The following is a 24,872-nucleotide window of genomic DNA, read 5'->3' as shown; positions in this document are numbered from 1 at the left end:
TAGTTTTCTAATCATCCTCAAACTCTCCACAAGTCTGGAAGAATCCACAGAAAATATTCTAATGCCTAACAGAAATTGAAGGAGGGAAGATTCTCCACTACCCCCACAGATGTTCTTGTAGAGAGAAGAAAAATAATTTATTATTTTTACAAGCCAGGGATAAGAAAAGTAACTCACTATTTTTATAGGTCAATATAGACAATCTTTGATTTTATTTTAATATCTGTTTTTAGACATTACTGTTTCACAAAAGTTACTTTTCACAACAGGAATGCACTGTGATTCTGACACCATGAAAGAATTCTAATCCTAAAACATAGTTTCTTTGTGTTACTATAATGAGGCAGGTACCCCAGACCACAGCTTGGTAACCCAGGTTCTGAGAACACCCAGTGGCAAACCATTTTGCTGAATGTCATTACCATAATGTTGCTTCAAGACAGAAACTTAGTGAATATAATTTAAAAGAGTAAAACTGGTGGCAAAACGTGAATAGTCATACCTTATTTTCAGTATAAATTTTTTATACTCACACTGTACTGGGAAATGAGAGCACATATTTGAAGTGTCTGACATAACTAACATTAGCTATTATTTAATAACATTTAAAGGCTAGACAATGATCATAGATAAGAATGTAAATGATACCCAAAAAAAGGCACTAATTTTAACACCTGAAAATACAAAGAAATTCTCCTACCTGCTTTATCCCATAGTAATCAGCAATACTGCTGATCAGCTCTGACATAGCCTGAACTTCATGAGATTTTTTCAAATTCATAAATTCATCTGGTTTTACATTTTCACCTGAACAAAAGTAAAACAAAATTAAAATACTGCTATTAAAGAAACAAAATGTAATAAAAAATCATCAGTTAATGTTCATGTTTTCTGTAATTACATATGAAAATAATATAGAGATTCCACTGTGTCTGCATGGTAGTCTCCATTTATCTGCTATGAATCAAAATTTGAATTAAGAACATAAATAAGAAGACCCATAGAACATTATGTAAACATTAAACATTATGTTAAGAAAAAAATGTTCCTTGAGGGGTGCCTCAAGGTTAAGTGTCTGCCTTTGGCTTAGATCATGATCCTGGGGTCCTGGGATTGAGCCCTACATCCGGCTCCCTGCTCAGCAGGAAGCCTCCTTCTCCTTCTCCCTACTCTCCCACTTGTGCTCTCTCTTATTATCTCTCTCTCTCAAATAAGTAAAATCTTAAAAAAACAAAATAAAAAAATAAAAATGTACCTTGACACACAAAATACCCCCAATTAATTACAAAGGAAAAGACTGATAACGACTAAAATGTAGGGAAAAAAATGTGGAGATCTGTAACTAAGTAGTTCTATACAACACGATGCATAAGAAAACCTACTTATCTAAGTATAAGCCAATCTAGCAGTGCTCATGATAGAAAAGCACTGACAGAATAAACTAAGAACATGTTGGAAAGAATACATGAATATATATGAACAGTATATTGCTTCTAATAACTAAAAAAAACATACATACACACTTACCAGTTCTCTGTTTTTTATTTCCTTGAAGGGCTGTACGTAACTGTTCAAAAGGAGTACATATTCCCAAGTTTTGTACAGAATAATATCTCACAGCCAGAGCAAAGGCTTCCACACTCACCAGCTTCTGGGAAGTTTCACAAAATATTTTGGGAAAATTAGTAATACCTAAAAAGATCAGGATAAAAAGATAAATGTTAGCAATAACTAGTTAATGCTAATTTGTGTGAGAGTTAAAAAAAAAAATGAAAAACACTGGATCTTTAGAACAAACTACAATATTTTCATTTTGTTTGAATTTTGACAATATCTCTAATGGTTCACTGTATTTGTTAATTCAGCTATTAGTTATTTATAGCACTCAGTTTTCTCTTAATAGTGTACACAATTATATAACTAAACTCCAAATTAAAATTTGGACTTTTTTTCCTCCCCCCCCCCACAAAAAAAGCAGCAGCAAAATAAAAGTTTAAAATCCTGCTACACTGTAATGTGGTCATTAAATTTATGGATGGTCCTAGCTGACCTACAGCTGTGAATTTAAAGGCAATCAGCCTGCACTTCACTGTTATTCCCTGTGCACAGTGTGTGTGGAACAATGGCAATGTCCCCAGTGGTAGAGATATTACTGTAAAAGAGCCCCTGCATCAGTCGGACCATGGAGAAATTTTGCATGTGTGTGTGTTCAATGAACTATCAATACGAGTTTTAAAACTCGTCATGTTAAAATTAGGTGAAAACAGTTCATTTTTTTCCCTAGTCAGTTTTAAGCCATATATTCTGTAAGTTTACTATAGGACCTACTGATGATTCTCACATGCTCACTCGTCAACAAGAGTATGGTCAACTGTCATACTGCAAATATTGGTACCTCTCTGCATGAGCATCCTGTGTCCTGTTGAATTCTGGTGTGGACTCATCTCACTGAAGTGACCTATGCCATTTTCAAACAGAAGTTTAAGAGAACTGGAGGATTTGCTATGCCTTCTTTTCCCAGAACTGTTAATCACTGAAGCATGTGTCAAGATGGAAGCTGAGTCCTTGAGTGACTATGACATGGACATCACTGATGCCAAACTACCATGGGCTGCAATACAAAGGAAAAATAAACTTCGTTCTTTTTAGTCACTGAGCTTTTAGGTTTATTACTGCAGCATAATCTCATCTATTCTAATGGACTAGATGGAAACACATATACACTGATAGAGTTGCTTTTTATTTGCTCAATTTCAATTTTCTATGGCCATTTTTATATATTTATTTAGGAAGCTTACAAAAAGGGCATTCCAATGTGTCCACAGTGGTTCAAATAAATTCTTTGGATGGATTAGTCTAATTAAGTTCATTCACTGAAGAGTCCTTTCAATAATTAAAAAGCCCCAAACATCCAGTGTTTAAATAAAGCATTTAAAATGCTCACCTTATGAAATGAAAGAATGGCACAATCCAGGAAACAACTTTGGTTCTACCAGAGAAACCAAACTATACACTATGAAGTCTATTCTAGCATAGCCGACGTTCCACAGTTACTTATAAAATTATAAAAATTCATTCAAACACAAAGAATAATGATTCTAGCAAAAATAAAAAGAAGAAAATTCATGAAGGCTTACAGAACTCTAAATAAAACCAACATGTTTGAGATAGTATCCTTTTAAAGCTACTATCTACTAAGTTGTTGGTGATGTTTACCATGTTAATCAAGAATTGGTAGAGACCTGTAACTTCCATTTCTGAATCAACTAAATAGAAATTTAAGCTACAAAATTACTATAGTGAATTTATTTAAGATATATTTTGTGTATTATAAAGTTCTTTGGATATTTTATAAACTGAACTTATTAGCACAGCCAAAAGTAATAAAATTCACATCAAAATATTTAGGCATGATACAGAGGGGAAAACTCAGTCAACTATTAAGTGAGACTCTCAGGTTTAAGGGCAGTCTCAACATCCCCAAGTTCCAGGGCAGCAATTTCTCAGAGTGTGATAGAATAAGAGTATTAAATCTCAAAGTGCAGAGGGAATATTATAGTAGTCAGTTATTGGACAATGTTGCCAACAGAAAGAAATGTGATGTTTCTGTTGGAAAAGTAATGGTTCAAATCAACTTAACTATCCTACTGAAAATACTTGAAAAAATCCAAATCCAACCTGATCTAAATGCTGTTTATTTGCTTTTAATTTTACACCTCACAGAAATTTCAGAGATCTGGATATCTAAATTACAAAGCTATTATCTTTTTAACAATGCTTGCTTTAAAAAAAAAAAAAGAAAGAAAGAAAGGATAGTGTTCTGATTCAATCCATTAGTTTATGTCATTTAGGGCTATACCAGTTTATTTAGATAGTCTAGAACCTGTGAAAAAAATTTTCTGAATTACTGAAATATAGCCTCTAAACTTTCTTTGTTTTCAAGTGATCTAGCTTGTAATTTCCACTAGCAATTTTTAAAGATTCAGAAAGAGAGAGAAAAGCAGGTCATGTTCTTATCTTTACTTCTACCTCTGAAATAGTCTGTAAGGAAAGTTATGCGGCAATGGTAACAGTGTATATAGTCTCCTCATAGTGCTTCTCTAAGTACTTGTAGAAGGAGTTTGGGTTTGGCAACTGGCAAAACAGAAACCACAGTGTTACTCAACCAATATTTACCTAATTACTAGTTAGCTGGATTTTTTTTTTTTTTAAATTCAGGGAAAGCTTTGTTTTTAAATTTGTTGCCACTGCACCAGCATATTAAGTGGCTTGATTATTTTGTAAATATCTCCCCCTACTGGAAGTACCTGTTCTGCTTGATTGCATGCTTTGTATTTATTTACTCTTATTTTTTGTGCACCCTGGATCACTATTCCACAGAGGTTTCTTGTAACAGGTTAATTGGGAAAGAGAGCAGGGGGGGTAAAGGGGCAGGGGAGAAGCTATTTCCTGTAAATATGAGATCGGGATATCTCTAGGTTTCTGGTTTTTTGTTTTTTTTTTTTAACAGCAGAGATCAATGTACAAGGAAAGATAGAAAAGTTACACATACACATATGGATTATGAAAATCTCAAGGTACAGAAATAAATAATGCTTCAAAACTAAAAAATTACAATCAATATATTTATATTTTACAGTTTACATATTTACATTTTTTAAATTTTCAAAAATAAATGTCTGTTATTTTATTTGAATGTTATCCAGCACCTTAAGGAAGACAGAATACTACTAAGATTCACAATAACTCGCTGAAATTATAACTAATATTTATTGTGCATATGCTACATGCCAGGCACCGTGTTCAACAGTTTACATTTAATGGAACAATCTTATGAGGTGATCTCCAGGAAGAAATCAAAACTTAGAGAGGCTACATGTTAGCCACATTTGCACAGACACCAAATGGCAAGGCATGTGAACCAAGGCAGTGTTCAGCCCTTGCTTGTAATTCCCAAATTTGGTTATTAGCATGCCACAGCAATAAGGTCAATGGGAAACAAATGAAAACAGGAAAGACAGCAGTCAAGACCGCTAGGCAAGTGCATGACTGTCAGAATCAGGTCTGGCAAGAATTCCCTCTGGCGGAGAGATCCATACCATGTACTATCTTAAGATGGCTCATATTTACTTTGTTCATGTTCTTAATTCTTTCACTTTATTTCCCTCAACACCTCCCGCTCTGCCAGAAGTGATTTTAAGGTTTTGAGAAATTTAAAAAGTAATTTTTGCACATAGAACAACTGATGTCTCTGAAAACGACATAAAAAGGCTTTATAATGAGATTTTGTTGTACCTATTTCTAGAAATAAAGCAACGCAACCGCTTCATGCCCAGTTTTATTTTTTTTCATTTTTTTTAAAGATTTTATTTGTTTGACAGAGAGAGATCACAAGTGGGCAGAGAGGCAGGCAGAGAGAAAGAGAGGAGGAAGCAGGCTCCCTGCAGAGCAGAGAGCCCAACGCGGGACTCGATCCCAGAACCCTGAGATCATGACCTGAGCCGAAGGCAAAGGCTCAACCACTGAGCCACCCAGGTGCCCCTCATGCCCAGTTTAAAGCAACAATACCTTCATATGGCAGGCACTCAGTTAGGGGGTGAATGGATGAGTGAAAGCAATTCTTTAATATACTCACTACTGCAGCATCAGCAGCTATACTAGGAGAAACAAATTCTACGATTCTGAGGTAGTAGTGATCACTGAGGCCAGCTGGGAGGACTTTGATAGCACTGCTGAGCCTGTTAGAATAAAATCTCATCTCAGCCCTCATGTCTACAATTACAGGTGAGACAAGAGCGATTTAGAACATTTAGAACATGATACAAGATAAAATATAATTATGTGCTAAATGCTGAGGTTTAACCATGTTACAGGAGTTAGGACAAAGGTCACTATTACTATCACACAGCCTAGAACTGTCCCATGGCCCAGAATGTCATGAAAAATCAACACTGCCCTCTTTAATAATAATCTTCAAAGGACATGGAAATGTTTTATATTCATTTATACATGCATATCCTACAGATGCCTCCAATTCAAAAGGTTCAAACTTGAAATGCACATTCTCGTGCTCTCCAAAACCTTTCCTTTCCTAGCTTGTTTAATAATGTCCTTACTCACTCAGAGCTGAAGTCTTTATGTTATCTTAAATGCTCCCTGTGCTCTCACTCCACATATCCAGTCACCCATCAATCTTAATGTAAAAATGTCTTTCATTGTGGAACTAACCACCATCCTTCCCTGTGCCCCATTATCACTGCTAGAGTTCATACTCTATTAACTCTCACCAGTGCTACTGCAATAGCGTCACAGGTGATTTTTTTTTCTTATTGATAAAACCCCCAGAAGCACAATAAGTGCTCAGAAGTGTTGGCTGAGTTGAACTGAACATGTTTTCTAAAACGGAAATTTACTTATTTTCAATGCAAATGTAACTGACCATTTTAAGGCTATGAGTTCCACGATGATTAACTTAGGCTTCAATCTTTTACACTTGTTCAGTAGACTTCAATCAAAAGTTAAAGTCTTGCTGAACTTGAAAATTATAGGTGGGATGCATTAAACTTTATGAATATCTGAGTATCTCTATAATCCTATTACTTACATAAGGAAGAAAATAATGTATATACTGCTGATTTTTTAAAAATTAATTTATATCATCCAATTATATGCTAGGAAACTCTTCCTATGCTACCTCAGAATAATTTCAGGTTGTATATGAAATGAAACAATATGTCTGTTCCAATATTATATGTATAAACCACGTGTAACCATAATCATTTCAACAGCATTTTCACATTTAATTAGTCACTCATAAAACTAAAAATGGGAAAATCTAACTACATATTTTAATTGTAACAGAAAATTTTCATAGTTTAATTTTGAGGAAAATTAAAATATCATACAAAGAAACAGCAATTTAGAAATTGACTTGCTAAAAAGTAACCTGATTAAAAAATTAACAATTCCAAGGTGCTTACTCTGTGCAAGGTAATAACTGAAACTGAATAAAGCTAATTTAAGACTCATTTATGGGACACATTGTCTTAACATTTACAAAGCACATATGCAGTAAATGTTCAATGTGGATTCTAGGGGGAACAGAAATTCCGTTAGAATACTACTGAGATCCCACAAGGGATGTGCTTACTCAGGCCTCTGTGATTGTTTTTAACTCTCTCCGCGACCATCTTCTCTCAGGTATTTTCATGGTTCATTCTAACTTCCTTTAGGTTTGTGTTCAAATGTCACCATTTCAGTGAAAATTTCTCTGACAATTCTGCTTAAAACTGCAACCCCGGGGCGCCTGGGTGGCTCAGTGGGTTAAGCCGCTGCCTTCGGCTCAGGTCATGATCTCAGAGTCCTGGGATCGAGCCCCGCATCGGGCTCTCTGCTCAGCAGGGAGCCTGCTTCCTCCTCTCTCTCTGCCTGCCTCTCTGCCTGCTTGTGATCTCTCTCTGTCGAATAAATAAATAAAATCTTAAAAAAAAAAAAAACTGCAACCCCATTCAAAGACCCTTACCCTCTCTGATCTCTTATTAATTTTTTTCACAGCACTCATCACCATCTGACATGGCAAGTAAGATCCAAGAGGACAAGGATTTTTATTCATTATTCAACCTCAGAACCTAGAATAATGCCTGGTACTTAGTAGTGATGAATAAATAAATAAATGAGCAAGAACTAGGTTTGAATTGTGGTTCTCAGACTATCTATCTCTGTATAGCCATGAATAAAGTATTTATTTGCTCTAAGTCTTGATTTATCTATAAAATGGGAGGAATACACATATTTTATAATGTTGTTAAAGAATACACACACACATATACATGAATATGTATACAAGTATTTAATGTAAGTACACACAGATGTGCACACATGTATGCATATACACATATATATACCATCTTAATATAGAGCCTAGAACATAGTAGGCAACCCCAAACCATAAATCCAAACTCAGTAACTGTATATATTTCAGGATTTGTTTGAATACAAGGTTGAAAACACTCAAATATTTAGGCCCAGAATATCATACAGGTTACCATGGAAGAACCCAAAAGAAAGATCAATACATATACCCAGTTCCTAAATGTGGAACCTGCTGGGAGAAAGGAGGTTTAGAGTCTGATATCTGGGTGTAAGACCTCCATCACTAGAATGAAGGCACAACTAGGGACAAGTGAACTGTAACTTGAAACACAACATAGGAGTCCAAGAGCCAACCCTGGGTTCTACATTCTAGGTAGGGTGACAGCAAGAATTATTCATTGTTGGGAGCGCAGTGGTTAGCACTAGGCACCACTATTACAGCATCAGCTTTAAAGTAGAGAGAATTCTAGTACTAATGATATTTCTCATGGGATTTAGTGTGAAATTTAATAGACAGGTAACAAGCTGGACTATGCCTTAAAGACCTGAGGTAGACTTTCAGCTTTTACTGTGTTTCAATTTTCTGTTATCAAAAGTCTCTATTTTCAGAAAATAACTAAAACCAAGAGACAGATTACTAGAAATCCAACAACTTCAAACTCCACTTAAAATTAGAAGCATTTAAGAGTAAATATTTGTAAATACTTTCTGAAGAATAAATTTTAAATTTAATAAATCAAATATGATTCTATTATCAAAATAAAAATTAATTCCAGATTGCAAAACTTAAAAAACTGATGTTATAATTGCAAAAGATACCTTAAAAATCAACTAATAAGTGCTTTGAAATGCATCTGTACTTCTCTTGTTCCTACCACAGACCTCTCATTTCCTATTTTGAATGTCACTTCTAAACACCACTCTTGGCTCTACCACACACAGTGCCACAACAATGCCAGTATCTTACTAACTAACATTACCAATGATCTCTTATAGAGAAGACAATTTTTTTTTTTCTATACATGGACTTGGACCTAGATTTCTAAGCTTTCAAAAATGAAGACTTTTCAGTTTATTTATTATTTGAGGTGGGACACAAAGAACTTTTGTCCCATGTAAACTGTAATTGTAAGCTTAATAGGGAATTTTGAGAGAGTAAAATTAAGTCACAACTCTGTCTTAAAATTGTCCTTTTTTTCCTTATGCATTTTACTAACTTTAGCTTTCATATACTATTGTTAGCTAAAACTCCATTACTTACATTTCAACATTAATACAAAATATATATGTCTATTCCACTCTTTTTTTTTTTTTAAAGATTTTATTTATTTGACAAAGAGAGAGATCACAAGTAGGCAGAGAGGCAGGCAGAGAGAGAGAGGGAGAAGCAGGTTCCCCACTGAGCAGAGAGCCCGATGTGGGGCTCGATCCCAGAACCTGGGATCATGACCCGAGCCGAAGGCAGAGGCTTTAACCCACTGAGCCACCCAGGCGCCCCTGTCTATTCCACTCTTAACTGAATTTAGTTATAATCATTTGCCAAGTAGGAGGATGATGCGAAAGTAATTCGCATTAATTATACACTTTGTCTATATAGTTCCTACCATACTTCCAGCAGATCTTACTCTTTACTTAATTTTTATAATGGTACAAAGAATTAATAATTCAATCAATTTTATAATTCAAATAATTCAAATCAATTTTATTCTTTAGGAGTCATTATTCAAGGTGGCTACAAACAGCTTAAGTAAATAAAATGCCAAACTAAACTTTAAAATTGCCATTTTGGTTTCAATAATTAAGAGGGAAGAATTGAGATTCAGTAACTGTCATGGGTGTTGCTTAGAGATACTGGTCTGCTAATCTACATCTGCATCTGAAATGGAGCTTCCCCTAAGAAGAGGAGAGACTGTTTTCAGCACTTAAAATAATCTATAGCAGCCGAATTATGGAAACAGCCTAAGTGCCCACTGACCAACAAAGACACAAAGAAGATGTGATGGATACATGCAATGGACTATTATTCAGCCATCAAAAAGAATGAAATTTCGCCATTTGCTGCAACAAGGATAGAGCTAGAGAGGATCCTGCTAGGTGAAACAAGTCAATCAGAGAAAGACAAATACTGTATGATTTCATTTGCATCTGGAATTTAAGAAATTAAAAAAATGAGTGAAGGGGAAAAAGAGAGAAAGAGAGGCAAACCAAGAAACCGACTATAGAGAACAAACTGATGGTTACCAGAGGGCAGGTGGAGGGGATGGAGGAAACAGGTGATGGGGATTAAGGAGGGCACTTGTGATGAGCACAGGGTGATGCATGGAAGTGCTGAATCACTATATTGTACACCTGAAATAATATTACACTGTACATTAATTAACTGTAATTTAAATAAAAACTGAAAAAAAGGAAAAAAATAAACTTTAAAAAAAGGAATAAAGACAAACTATACAAAAATGATGTTAAATGAAAGTTTGTAAATATATAAATTGCTCATAATATAAAGAACGAAAAGTTATGAGAAAAAAATGAAGAATGAGCACAGTGTTGGTCTAAATCAAGAAGAATTCGAATAGCTTTGTAATACTAGTAACACTTTCAACCAGTGTTTCTTACCTTGAGGTCTAAGAGTTAAAGAAGCCTACGAATCACCTAGAGCTGTATGTAGTTTTGTGTCTATTTATGAACATAGATACCGTTTTTTTTTTTGAGGAAGGGGCTTGATAGCATTCATTTAATACGGCCTTTTAATGGGATTTGTGACCTGAAAGATTAAGAATCACTGTATTTTACTGTTTTTTTTTCATCTTATATATTGCCAAATGTTAATATTATAACATGCAATTCAACCAAATATTTTTCCTCTGGCTTCCAGAGATCATTTTAAATATTCAAAAAATGAAAACTAAATAGTGACTACCAAAACAACCTAGGATTATTCTTTCTTTCCTACTGGTAAAGAGCTATAAATTTTTTTTTTTTTAAGAATTTATTTGAGAGAGAGAGAGAGAGAGAGAGAAAATGCGTGAGTGTGCAAGTAGGGGGAGGGGCAAAGAGAGAGGGAGAAGCTCCATCCCAGGACCCTGGGATCATGACAGGAGCCAAAGGCAGACGTCCAACTGACTGAGCCACCCAGGAGCCCTGAGAGCTATTAATTCTTAACACAAATTTTGTATTTTTGAAGTTACTCTAACTTTGAAAAGATAACCCTCTCTCCTCCAGTATTTTTATTATTAAGCAGAACCTCAGTGTTGATGGTTGAAGTTTCTAGGCTAGCTTTTTTAGATAATGCCCATCTAAGCAAACCAAATAAATAATTTAAGGTACCAAAACATATCAGTCTGTTCCATTTGATAAAATATATGTTAAAAATAAATGGTTTTAAATAAATTTGCATGATCTAAATTTAAATCTCTAATGAAAAAGGCAAAATTGTTGCTTGTTTGCACAATCCCAGAGATATCTCAAGTGATACATACAAGCACCCAATCCAGGAGAAGAATGAACCACATATGAACCACATATCTTATTTTTTGACAAAAAAATAAATAAGTTAACTTAAGCCAATTCTAAGTAAATTCTAAGTAAATAGGGTGGAGTGGGGATGTCAAGGAAGACTGAAAAGAACTAACAGAGGTAAAAGTAATTTGGGGCACCTGAAGGGCTCAGCTGGTTAAGTGCCTGATTCTTGATTTCTACTCAGATCATGATCTAAGGGTTTTAAGATTGAGCCCTACACTGGGCTCCATGCTGGGCAGGGAGACTGTTTAAAATTCTCTCTCTCCCTCTCCTTCTGTCCCTTCTGCCCTCTGGCCCTCTTTAAAAAAAAAAAAAAAAAAGTAGAAATAATTTATGCAGTTTAAATTTGTCTGATTAAAAAGACCCTTCTTCTGTGGCACCAGGGTGACTCAGTTGGTTAAAATGTCTGCCTTTGGCTCAGGTCATGACCTCAAGGTCCTGGTATCAAGCCCCACAAGGGGCTCTCTGCTCCGTGGGGAGTCTGCTTCTCCCACTTTCTCTGGCCACCACTCATGCTTCTCTCTCTCTCTCTAGTGCTCTCTAATAAATAAATAAAATCTTTAAAAAAAAGACCCTCCTCCTACAAAAAGAATTATTTCCAGATAATTTAATAACGGAATTATACTTCCAAGTCTGCCTTTGGTAGAAAATGCTATAAAATATTAAGCAGTATTAAAGGTTTATAAATGTAGGTGTTGTAGACAAAAGGACAGATTCACTGTGTTTAGGTAACGCCTTTATAATCCATCCACAGATGCAAAGAGCAGACAATTAAGAATAATCATCTTTGGGAAATAACTATTGACAAAGAGGCAGCTGTAGTGAAATTCTGTAATAAACTGAAAATACGGTCACTTTTTAAATAAAAATAATAGTTGTCGTGGCACCTCACTAAAATGGCATAAGCATTCTTAAGAAACACATATAGACGAATAAAACAATAAATGAGGAATAGCTTAACATGCCAGGAGGGAAAACTAGAATTTTATTATGGAGAATTATAAAAACCCATGAAAGCAATACAACAACTGAAACACACACAGCTGGACATTTTAAATTTCAAATATAAAGAATGATAAAAAACTTATTTGAAAAATGAAATCAACTGGTTTTGGATAAAAACACTGGCACACAGCTGGAAATTAAATAATAATATATATTTTATTGATATATAATAATTATATGTTAAAACATCTAGATAGATAAAGCATTCTCTTGGGCAATGCTTAGAACATAGGATTTTCAAAGATCACTTAGTCTAGGAAGTATAATAGTATAATTCTCAGACTATGTCAAATGGAAAGAAACTAGAAGAAAATTCTGCTTAGAAAGGAAAACATTCATCTTCCCATTTTGTTTCGTACTACAATTACTGATTCTTTTCTCTCTCTATTGGAATGTGATTTTTTTTAAAGAGATTATGCCCAGTTCACCTTTGTATTTAACCACAACAGCTAGTATCGTGTTATACTAAGAAAATGTTAAGTAATCTTTGCAAAAATAAATCAGGATATAAAAATAATCATGATTCCAAAAGTTGTGAGGCTTAGGAACTACTGACCTATTCTTTTTTTTTTTTTTTAAAGATTTTATTTATTTATTTATTTGACACAGAGAGAGAGAGAGAGATCACAAGTAGGCAGAGAGGCAGGCAGAGAGGCAGGCAGAGAGAGAGGAGGAAGCAGGCTCCCTGCTGAGCAGAGAGCCCAATGCGGGCCTCGATCCCAGGACCCTGAGATCATGACCTGAGCTGAAGGCAGAAGCTTAACCCACTGAACCACCCAGGCGCCCTACTGACCTATTCTTAATTCTAATGACCACTGCAAATTTTGAGAAATACTGAACTTGTAGAGGTAATAGAAGCAATGCTCAAGGACTGCTTATCTCTTCCTCTCACCTCTCAACTATCAGGAGGGTTAAATTCATTTCAATCAACATCTGGTCCTTATAGCCTAGAGAAGTGGTAATTTATACTATTCAAATAAAATATGTAAACTAATTCTAAAAATGTAAGGCAGCAGGTAAAGGATTGAAGAGAAATGAAGGTGAAATTTTCAATCTTAAATAGCTCTATTTGTGAGACCTTAAATACAATATATCTAAAACTAAATTCATTATTTCCCCCAAAGAGCTCCATCTGCTAATTTTCCTAATTTTGTCAATGGTACATTCATCATTATTCTTCAAGGCATTTCCAAAATCAAAATCCTGGAATTATCTTTGATTCCTCTATTTCCCTAAACCCTACATAAGTAATAGTCACCAAGAACTACCAATCTTCTCTGTACAAATTCCTTTAAAATTCACTACCTTTGCATTTCCATTGCCAGTATCTTGCCCCAGGTCCATATTTCAAATCTACAGACTATCACAAAAGTGACAGTGTCGCATGGAAGAATGATTCCAAATAGTTTAACACACCAGTCTCCAGAAACTGGCTGCAATGTTTCCTGATTTTATTTTTAGCTATTTAAAAATTTATGAATGCTCTGCTCTCTGTTCCTGTCTCCACATATGTTTTATAGTTTTCATCTTCACCCTTTTGCTTATACTGCTCTACCTATTGGAATTCCCATGTACTCTACACTCAGCGGCTATATCAAATTTAACATACAGTGAGAACCTACTATGTGGTGCTCACCAAATGCTAGAGACCAGAACTCCCATACAAGGAATGTCAAAAGAAGCAAAGCAATCTAATACAATGTAATAAGTGCTCTAATAAAGGAAGAAATAAAATAATGTACAAATAACTAGTTTTGTTACTAATTTAGTATAATTTGATCTGGGCTTTGATAGAAAATGAAAAATAAGTGGACAGTTAGTAAATAATTGGGGTGGGACAAAGAGTATTGCATGAACAAAATGAGGGAGGGGAAAGACACATGGCACATTAAGCAAATAAGGCAGCAGAAATATAAGATATTTGGGCAGAGAACAGCAAGAGAAGTGCTGATAATACTATACCACAGCCTTCTACTTTCTCCCTTCGACTCTGATTGAAGATGTATCTTAAAAGTGAGAATTATTTCACCACTTTCATAATTAAAGTTGATCTGAAGTCAGATCATGTGGGAAGTTCAAAAACTTATTAAACTTGGTTGACCCAATTATAACTGGTCATAGGCTTTTTCATCTCAAGATTCAGGTTGATCCAGGCCCTCAACATGATCATGGGCTTAACACCAGGGACTAATAAGGTCTGGAGATAAAAATTTTAAATCATTACATTCCATAGGGCTTACGAACAAGAAGCAACCCGAGAGAACTTTTAGCCAAGCGACCCATACTATTTTTGGTTGCTGGTCTCCTTCGAGAATGTGAACAAACTCCTGAAATCATTTTCAGGGGCTACAAAGAAACTGACTGGAGGCCACAAACCAAGAGCCATAACCTCTAGTACTCTGGAGGGCCAGAGAAATTCAGACAGTGATGCTGTCTAGGGGATGAGGATACACTTGAGGGTATGAAGAGAGCTATTTGCCACATAGAGATATGCAACAAAACAGCCAGATTTTTTTTACTTTGTTTTCCAAGAGAAGCTACAATTCCGTGTGCGTGTGCGTGCACACGTGTGCATATGTTAAATCTGTCAATTTTGAAATGTTGGCTAAAAAACCGGTTAACACTCAGCAGTCGTGTAAGACACATCTACGAGACTGGGGCAGCTATTTTCACCTCAGTCCCTGAGGAACACCCTAGGCAGTTACTTCTTAGCTGAGAAAACTAAGGACTACAGTTAAATTTCTGTGCAATATTCACAGCTAGTCAGATTTAGCGATGGATTATCCAGGTCTTCTGACTCTGGGCCCAGTCTGCCCCTATCTGAGGGGAGTAGAATATAGAGAGGATTGCTAATATTTATTAAATACCCACTCACGTGGTAGGTTTTAACATCTATTTCATTTACTTTTACACAGCCCCTATAGGGCAGGAATTATGATTCCCATTTCTCAAATGAGAAAACTAAGGCTCCAAAGCTGAACGAACTTGCACAAGATAATACAGCAGTAAAGTATAGGAACCAGGATTCAAAACTAAATGTAATGACCACAAAACCCATATTCTTTCTCTGCTGCCTCCTATTTGTTTATATTAACAGCTGAGGCTCCAGCTGGAGAAGAGATAGTGGATAAGGCCAGAAGATGAAGGACTTCATTCTATAGAAATGCAGACTTATGGATGGCTTTGGAGCAGAGGAATGACAGGACCAGAAGTATGACTCTGGAAGACAACTGGAGAGCAGTCTGAATGGAGAAGCAATTGAAATACAGAGTCGGAAGGCAAGAATAACAGCTCAAAGTGATTGCTAAAATTCTGTTGCAAGATTTAAAAAGGAGGGAACAGAACTATTTGCTATGGGAATGGGAAGCAGCAGATGCAAGAGAAATTGAGGGAGAAGAGTTGACAGATTATGAGCTAGAGTAACAGGAAAAATATTAATGCCTCTTATAGAGAAGCTCTTTAACCACTGAGGTGATGAGGTCAAGAAACAAAAACAAATGCAGACCCTAGCAAGTATGAAGCCATGCAGGCAAGCAGGGTGTTTTTGTAAACCAGGAAAGTAATCTAAATCATGATAAGGCATAAAGACAGGTTATCATAATTGCAAGCTTCTGAAAGGTTAATGATTTGACAAAATTTAAATAAACAACAGTATTAAAATGAATGTCTAAACACATAGAAGTCACTCAAATTTATTCCAACTGGCTAAAGTGTAATTTAAGTAGAATGAGGGGAAAAATGCCACAGAAGAGAGGAATCTTCATGAACTTTGTTTTACTAAGCATCTTAATAATGGAAAGATACGGGGCGCCTGGGTGGCTCAGTGGGTTAAAGCCTCTGCTTTCGGCTAAGGTCATGGTCTCAGGGTCCTGGGATGGAGCCCCGCATCAGGCTCTCTGCTCAGCAGGGAGCCTGCTTCCTCCTCTCTCTCTCTCTGCCTGCCTCTCTGCCTACTTGTGATCTCTGTCTGTCAAATAAATAAATAAAATATTAAAAAAAAATAATGGCGGGGCACCTGGGTGGCTCAGTGGGTTAAAGCCTCTGCCTTCAGCTCAGTCATGATCCCAGAGTCCTAGGATCGAGCCCCATATCGGCTCTCTGCTCAGCAGGGAGCCTGCTTCCTCCTCTCTCTCTCTCTCTCTCTCTGTCTGCCTGCCTCTCTGCCTAATTGTGATCTCTGTCAAAGAAATAAATAAAATCTTTAAAAAAAAATAAAAAATAAAATAAAATAAAAAATAATGGAAAGATACAGGGGAGGGAGTGCCTGGGTGGCTCAGTCGTTAAGCGTCTGCCTTCGGTCAGGTCACGAACCCAGGGTCCTGTAATCGAGCCCCTCATCAGGCTCCTGTTCAGTGGGAAGCCTGTTTCTCCCTCTCCCACTACCCCTGCTTATGTTTCCTCTGTCACTGTATCTCTCTCTGTCAAATAAATAAATAATTTTTATTTTTTTTTAAAAAACAAAACAAAACAAAGCGTGGGGAGGATACACTAAAAACTAGAATATAAATTCAAGTTCTAAATGGTCTCACCTAAAAGGAACAATCTGAAAACACTTTCTATATATCAAATTAACAAAGTATGATAACAAATTACTCTGGGTTCCCAGATTTGCTTCCTTTTTTACTCTCCCTTACTTACAATTACAGTAGCAACCCAGGAACAGAGCTGACACTTGCCACTATCTTATGATGTCATATCATTTTCATACTTGAAGTCTCCTAAAAAGATCCAGAAAAACTGAAAAAGGGAAAATAGAGTTCAGGAAAATACATTAGGAAAGTGAATGAATAAAAGTTGAATACAACAGAGTAAAACAGATGACACCAATTATTTCTCTGTTGTTTTCATTTTATATTTCAAACACATTTTCTGGCTTCATGTGTTTTGAATTAAACGTTAGCACAATGTCAATACACCACAATCACCACCATCACCACCACCAACAAAAACTACTTAGAACAGCCAAGAAGCAATGTAATCTATTAAGATGCAATAAAAATAATTAAAGAGAAAGCTCAACAAAATAATAACCTATCACAGGCATACACTTTCTGCATTGTTCAGTTAAAATGATAGTAAATCAATTACACAGATGCTCACCAAAAGGAACCAATTCTAAACATTTATTCAGCATCCAATCCTGGAAAGGGTCATTTGAGTGACAATAATAAGAAACAGGAGAAGTAGCATATGGCCTCAAGAAGCTGGAAGAAGAGAGTCAAGAGAAGCTCTGGAGGCTCAGGCTGGGTCATAGAGCGGCCCTGGGCTTTGGCAGTCACCAAGGATGGCTTTGCAGGTATAGAAACTGGATTTCCTGAGAGCTGAAGAGGTTTTCCACAACAGATTCTAAACAAAGTTACAAGAAATTGAGATACAAATTTATTAATATGCATTGAGAAATATAATATTTATAATAATAACCCATATCATTCATTTGCCAGGACAGTCTACTAATTTAAAATTAAAAATAGAATAAAGACAGATATTCTTAAAGAAAATTTTAATCAAGTTTGATAACTGGTTGTCTCTGTACTCCAGATCTATTTCTACTTCATAAAACATTTTGGCTACTGTAGCTCAGACTATCATTTCTCTCTTATTTTTTAGAATAATTTTCCAGACTTTATGAAAACCAGTAAATTTCTGAAGACCAAGAGATGATTCATTTGAGAATATTTATATTTATATACCTGGTATTACTTCCTAAAAATACAGCCTTGTTCCCTTGAAAGGGGTATAACAAAATCTTACCTCTGAGATGAGACAGAGGAAACCCCTTTGTCCCATCAGAAAAGCATTTAGAGCCATCTCGCTGGTTTTCCCCCTGCAGATGGTTAATCCCACCTACATATGTAATGATTTTTAGAAATTTTAACCTGAAGTGATGCCTGTCTTGCTTTTACCTTCCAATTCTCAGGGTATCTTATTATAATTTGCAATGTACTGAAAGAAGTATGACCTTCTCACAAAGGGAAAAAATAGTTACGGATTTCTATCCCCTCAAATTAAAATACTTGGAACAAAGCATATATAAATAAAAATAATAAACATAGTACAGACAGAGACTGTACCAGAAATAATAGCTGTCTAGTTCAGTACAACTTTTCAAGGGGTTCCTTCAGTAATAGTCATTATAGTTCTATGCTTCACTTCATTCATTTTTTTGAACTTTATTTAAATTCAGTTAATAAACATATAATAAATTATTGATTTCAGAGGTACAGGCCTGTGATTCATCAGTCTTACATAATACCAGTTGCTCATTGCAACACATGCCCTCCTTAATGTCCATCACCCAATTACCCCATCCCTCCAGCAAACCTGTTTGTCTATGATTAAAAGTTTCTCGTTGTTTGTCTCCCTCTCTCATTTTGTCTTGTTTTATTTTTTCCTCTCTTTCCCTATAATCCTGTTTTGTTTCTTAAATTCTACATATCATTCATTCTTTAAGAATCATTTACTTTCCTCATCTGTATGTCAGAAACTGTTCAAGATGCTGAGAATACAACAATGAAAAAAGCAAACACTGTACTTTGGTGTGTATATGACTAATGATGTAGTTGCACCTACAGACAAGCCAATGGACAATAACATTTGTTAATATGGCAGAGAACACAGGTGTTATAGGAGGCATATACATTTCCAGAAGTTCCTGACAATTTCTTTCTTTCAAGGAAAGATGCCATCACCACTAGAAGTATCATCACCACGACCGTCATCATTTACTAGCCACAATTTATTGCACCCATGCTATATTCCGTGTTCTACATTGAGTGCTATAGTACATCATCTTTAATCTTGACTACAACTCTGCAAAACAGGTAAAATTTTACTTCTGAAAAAGGAAAAAAAAATCAGCTGTGACAGATAGATGTCAGTTTATAACTATCTTGGCACTGACATATAGGTCATACATAGGTCGTCCCTACTGAATACGAAAAATGTCATAGTATACCAATATCAGAACAAGGTCTGTGACCATGACTACTCCATAATCATGTCTGAGCACAGAGAAAAACAAGACCATTGTGCAAATATAAAAGTTTCTACGCACATGGTGAGAAAGGAGGCCTTATGCCAATGGGCAACACCAACTAACCACCAATGTGAGTGAGATATCATGGAAGCAAATCCACCAGCCTCAATCAAGCCTTCAGCAACTGCAGCAGCCCAGCCAACATCTTGACCGTGACCTCATGAGACCCCAAACCGGATCCACTCAGTTAATCTGCTCCTGGAATTCCTGGCCCATAGAAAGTGTGTGAGATTGTGTAGTTTTCAGTCACTTGTTATATAGCAAGAGATAATATAAAACATTAATGTAACTGTGTGTCAATATGCATGTACTTTTCCAATCAAAAGAATTATGAAGTAGATCATATAATTAAATAATAATGCTATATTTTCCTTTAATTCTTCAAGATTATTCCTAAGAGTATGCCTTCTTCTAGTTCTTTGAATATAGTTATAATAGCCAATTAAATCCAACACCTGAACCCAACAGGATCAGCTCCTATTAACTCATCCCCACCCCCCACCCCAGGTCACACTATTCTTTAGTTCTGTGAACATCGCTACTTAAATCCAACATTAGGGCTCATTTGGAATTAGTCTCCTAAGTATGAATCACACTTTCTGTTTCTTTGAACATCTAGTAGTTTTGGGTTAAAAAGCAGAATTGCAGATAATTTGTTGTAGTGAATCCATTTTGTTTTCCTAAGGGTTTTGTTGTAGTTGAAATTAACTCGTCTGGACTCAAACTGTGAAACCTATCTCCCATCTGTGTGAAGCTCTGATGTTTCTGCTCAATTGCCAGTTTACTAGCCTGCCCCTGGGGGTATTCCAGAACCAGTGTAGTTCAGCAGTCAGACAAGGATTTGGGAAGATTTTATAGTCAGATTGCGGGGTTCTCCCTCTTTGTGGTTACCTTGGTTTCCAGGATTCCCCAGCCTACATTTCCACTTGCTCTACAAGCCTTGAATTCTTTCCTTAAATACACGAATTCAATCAAGCTTCTCATTTTTGCCCCCCAAGCTGTGTACACTCTGGGGAACATGTTCCGTCAAAGGTGCAGTAAAGTTACAAATCTCACCAGAAGCTTCTCTATCCCCCTAGTTTTGCCAGCAATTTTGATGGACTCTGCAATGTGGCCATGCATGTGACCTCTAAACTTAGAAGTCATCCAGGGCAGAGTTTGTATTTTAGATCTCAACCCCTTCTGTGACTATCCTGTTTCCAGAACGTACCCCTTAAATATCTATCTGCTTTCTCTGAACTTTGCCATTACTACCATGATCTGGCAAGAATGCAGCTTTCCATTGCCAGATCTGTGAGCATGGGCTTGGAGCACAAAAGAAAGCAAGAAAGCCATTAACTCCCAGTTCTTACCCAATCAGTAGAAACCTTCTATGGTAAACTCTTTCACTTACCTTAGGTCATCTTCCAGAACCTTCCAGTAGTTGTTTTTTGTTGTTGTTGTTGTTGTTTTTAATAATCTGGCCACTGTTTATCATTATTATCTGCTAGAGAAACTATCTGACCTCTTCAAATTGCCATTATGTGAACTTATTTTATTAGCCTCATATCCTGTCTTCCTGCTTCCACCCTTCCCTTCAGAAAGCCTCTCCTCCACACAAAAGCCAGAGTCATACCTTTAAAACATAAATCACATATCACACCCCCCCACAAAATCCTTGAAGAGCATTCTACTGCACTCAGAGTAAAGGCCAATCCCTCATATGGACTGCAAAGTCCTATATAAAGTTGCCCCAGACCACCTCTCAAACCTTATCTCAGCAGTCTCACCTGGACCATTCTCCTGTGCTTCCGATACACCTAGCACACTCCAGTTTGCTCTTCACTTGGCCTAAAACACTCTTCCCTTACTAAGTTGCATGACTGGCTCCCCTCACTTTCTCCAAGTTTCTGTTCAAATTTTGTCTGAACAGAACAAATTTTGTTTGTTTCTGTTCAAATTTTGTCTTGCTAGAGAAGACTTCCCCAGTCACCCAATCTAAAATAGCATTTCTCTCTATCACACATCCATCATCTTCACTTTCCCTTCCTTGCTTTGCTTTCCCTCATTGTACTTACCGCCATTGATCTCACTTACTTATGTACCATATACACATATGGTTTACTATACACTTATGCTCACTTAAACATAAACTCTATGTGGTGGAAATTTTCTTGCATCCAATATCATAACTGTAGGGCCTAAAACAGAGCCTAGTAGGTAGAAGGTGCTCAATAAACAGGAATCAAATGAATGGGGTAAGTGCTATTATCTCTTAGGCATTATTGTATTAACTCATGTTACTTTCATAGTACCCTATCAATAGGCACCATAATTATCCCTATTACAGATAAAGAATCAAAGCACAAAGATCTTAAGTCCAAATTAACAAAACTAACAAGAAGTGGAGCCAGGATTTGAACTCTGGCAGTATTATCTGCAAAGCCCACTACATTAGTCTGCTCTGGCTGTGATAATAAAATATCAGACTGGGTGGCTTGAACAACAGAAATTTGTTTTCTCACAGTTCTAGAAGATGAAGGATAGAGGTGATGGCAGAGTTAGTTCCTGGTAAAACTTCTATCCTTGGTTTGCAGATGGCTGCCTTCTCATTGTGTCCTCATATAGTTTTTCTCTGTGCCCTCCTGGTGTCTCTTCCTCTTCCTGTTGGATTAGGGCTCCACCCGTACTGACCTCATTTAGTCCTAATTGCCTCCTTAAAGGCTCTATCTCCAAATACAGTAAAAATGGGGAGTTAAGATTTTAACATATGAATTGGGGGGGTCCCAATTCAATCCACAATACTTGTAATTTATATCCATAAAACATAGTTGTTTTCAACATCTTTTCTTTTTATTTTAGAGAATTAAGTATGTTCTCTTTAGTTCTTTTTAGATGGACAGTGGAGAAGAAACTTCCAGGATCCTGACCAGATCATTCCATCACCTGGTAAGTGAAATCTACTAACATAGCTACACTCAGGATTTTCAGAAACAAGGTGATCTCCTAAAACACCAAATGATTGGGCCAAACATCTGCTAGTGTACTTTCACACACTGTGCATTAACTCAGTACAGCTCTGGGAATTATGTTTATTTGTAACTCCTCATACAGAACCAGCAGAAAACCAGATACTTCTTGTGAGCCCCTAATGGAGCATTAATGGAGCCCCTAATGAGCACCAGTCTCCTTGGTGATCCTGAAACACAAGGTGTGTGCTCCTACCTCAGGGCCTTTGCACCTCCCTTTCAGATAGCTTCATGACTCATTTTTCTCCTTATCTAGGTTCCTTTTCTAGTTATCTACATGAATTCTTGCTGGAACAACCTATTTAAAATTGCAAACATACCTTCCTTCTGCACTGCCCTTGTCTATTCCTTTCTTTTCTACTTGATTTTTCTCTGTGGCATTAAAAAAAAAAAAGTCTCTTCCTTCTAGAATACAAGCAAGATGAAGATAGGGGTTGTTGATTGTTTTATTTGCTGCTATTTCCCTAGCTCTTAGGAAAGTGCTCCTAGCACACAGCAGACACTTAGTAAACGCTTGCTGAATGAATGAACCTCCCCAAAGTTAAAGAGTAAGTGGTAGAACTGGAATCTGAACATCTGAACAAAAGCCTAAAAATTTAACTGCTAAATTATGCTGTGCATAGCAACCATGTGATGTAAGCTTTAATAAGACACAAATATGTTCAAAGAGCAAAAACTGTTCTTCTCTGACACAAACAACAGACCTCATATAGTGATAGAGAAAACGCCAATCTTTAATCTGTGTGAACAAAAATTAGTATTCCTTACAAACATGAATTATAAAAATTCCTTCTTTTTAATAGTAAGGCAGCTGGCCATTTGTACAATTGAATATTTTGCATAAAAGTTTGCAGGGCCAGAAACATTTCAAAAGGAAACAATGGGTAGTCTAGATTCCATCATTGGATAAATAAAAAATTGGCTGTAAGTTGTTCCCAAAAGATAGTAGTATTTTATTCCTATCCCCAAGAGAATGAGTTAGTGGTGTAATTCATTCATTCATTCTTTTGGCAAATACTATTAACCATTTACACTGACCGCGCATCATACTAGGGATACAGCAGTGAACAAAACAATTTTTACATTTTTAAAGGGGAAACAATAAAAATGAAACAAACAAACAAAAAGGAATGTATTCATATCACAAAAACTTTGGTTTAGAAATAAATGGCCTTTGTAATTCACTCCTGAATAATTCAGAGTAAACTTTTCTCACAGCGGTAGAAATCTCAGATGACCCTGGTTTGAATCTCCATTTCTGTGACCCTGGGAAACTGCAAACGTCAGGTCACAATTTCACAAATGGGGGAAAATAGAACACATCTTGCAAGCCTGATATACGCTCAATGTTAAATGTTGAAAAAGAAAATATGCAAGAAAATACTTAGCACACTTCAGGGTAAATAATAAATATCAAATAATCTTATTATAAGGATATATAAACAATTTAATTCTGCCATTTTGTGAAACCCAATATGAAAATCTTGGGCTTCATATTTAATTACAGTTTCCTTTCTTTTTTGAGAAGCTATCATGAGTCATTCATTAATTCATCCATTCAACAAATGTACAAAGCCAGGTATTTCATTAGGTGCTACAAATACATCAGTTTACAGGACACACACAGTCTCCACACAACTTGGGAGACTGTGTGTGTCCTTATTACCCAGTATAAGTGTATGAATACTGGGTATTATGAGAGCAAACTCATGTCTAACTTTTCAACAAGAAATAGTAACTTTTCTTTCTTTCCTTCCTCCCTTCCTTCCTTCTTCCCTCCCTGTTTGTTTGACAGAGAAAGAGCACAAGCAGGGGGAGCAGCAGGCAAAGGGAGAGGGAGAAGCAGGCTCCCTGGCTGAGCAGGCAGCCCGATGTGGGGCTCCATCCCAGGACTCTGGCATCATGACCTGAGCCAACGGAACACGCTAAAGACTGAGCCACCCAGGCGCCCCAAGAAACAGTAACTTTAAACCCGTATTTACCAGGTCCTATTACAGGAGTCCCCCCCCCCCCCCCCCCCCCAGTGGTACTTTGCGTTTTGGAAAATGCTCAGTGAATAAAGTTCACTACCAAGGGCAAAGTGCAAAGTTAAGAGAAATCCCAGAAGCCTCTTACGGTGTCCTCTCATCATTCTATTTCTAAAATGGACTCACCCTGGCAGAATCTAAGTTTCTCGAGGGCAAGAAACCCCAGAGCATACGAAAATTAATGGCACATAGCAGACACTTTGTAACAGTTCCAAGCGAACTAGTACATATTCCAGTTCTTCACTACTACCATCCTAATCCCTGATCTAATCATCTCTTTCTGTACTACTGAAAAGCCTTCTAACCGGCCTCAGTTGTCGCTCCATTAGTCTGTTCTTCAAATAACCAAATAACTATAAAAATTATTTTTCTTCAAATGTGAGATTAAGTCCTTCCGAAGGTTTC

General features: G+C 36.4%; 1 protein-coding gene across 9 annotated transcripts in view; it reads right to left on the bottom strand.

Annotated features, from left to right (window-relative positions):
- The window catches only part of METTL25 (methyltransferase like 25), a 151,843-nt gene that overhangs the window by 126,056 nt on the left and 915 nt on the right, over positions 1 to 24,872 (bottom strand). For 6 of the 9 annotated variants that reach the window (XR_007129290.1, XR_007129291.1, XR_007129292.1 and 3 more), the window contains exons 2-3: positions 1,528 to 1,692; positions 701 to 807 (exon numbers count right to left, since the gene is read on the bottom strand). Coding sequence is in view for 1 of the 9 variants with exons in the window: in XM_047740063.1 (XP_047596019.1) it covers positions 701 to 807; positions 1,528 to 1,692 (272 nt within the window). In the remaining 8 variants the exon portion in view is untranslated. Of the gene's footprint in view, positions 1 to 700; positions 808 to 1,527; positions 1,693 to 2,395; positions 2,612 to 5,635; positions 5,739 to 17,034; positions 17,134 to 17,496; positions 17,743 to 20,825; positions 24,871 to 24,872 lie in introns of those variants that run through there. The other 3 variants (XR_007129295.1, XR_007129293.1, XR_007129294.1) reach the window with 3 other exon arrangements.

This window comes from Lutra lutra, chromosome 8 (assembly GCF_902655055.1).
Source record: "Lutra lutra chromosome 8, mLutLut1.2, whole genome shotgun sequence".
In the NCBI taxonomy this organism is placed as follows: Eukaryota; Metazoa; Chordata; class Mammalia; order Carnivora; family Mustelidae; genus Lutra; species Lutra lutra.
This window is presented reverse-complemented; position numbering and strand designations above follow the sequence as displayed.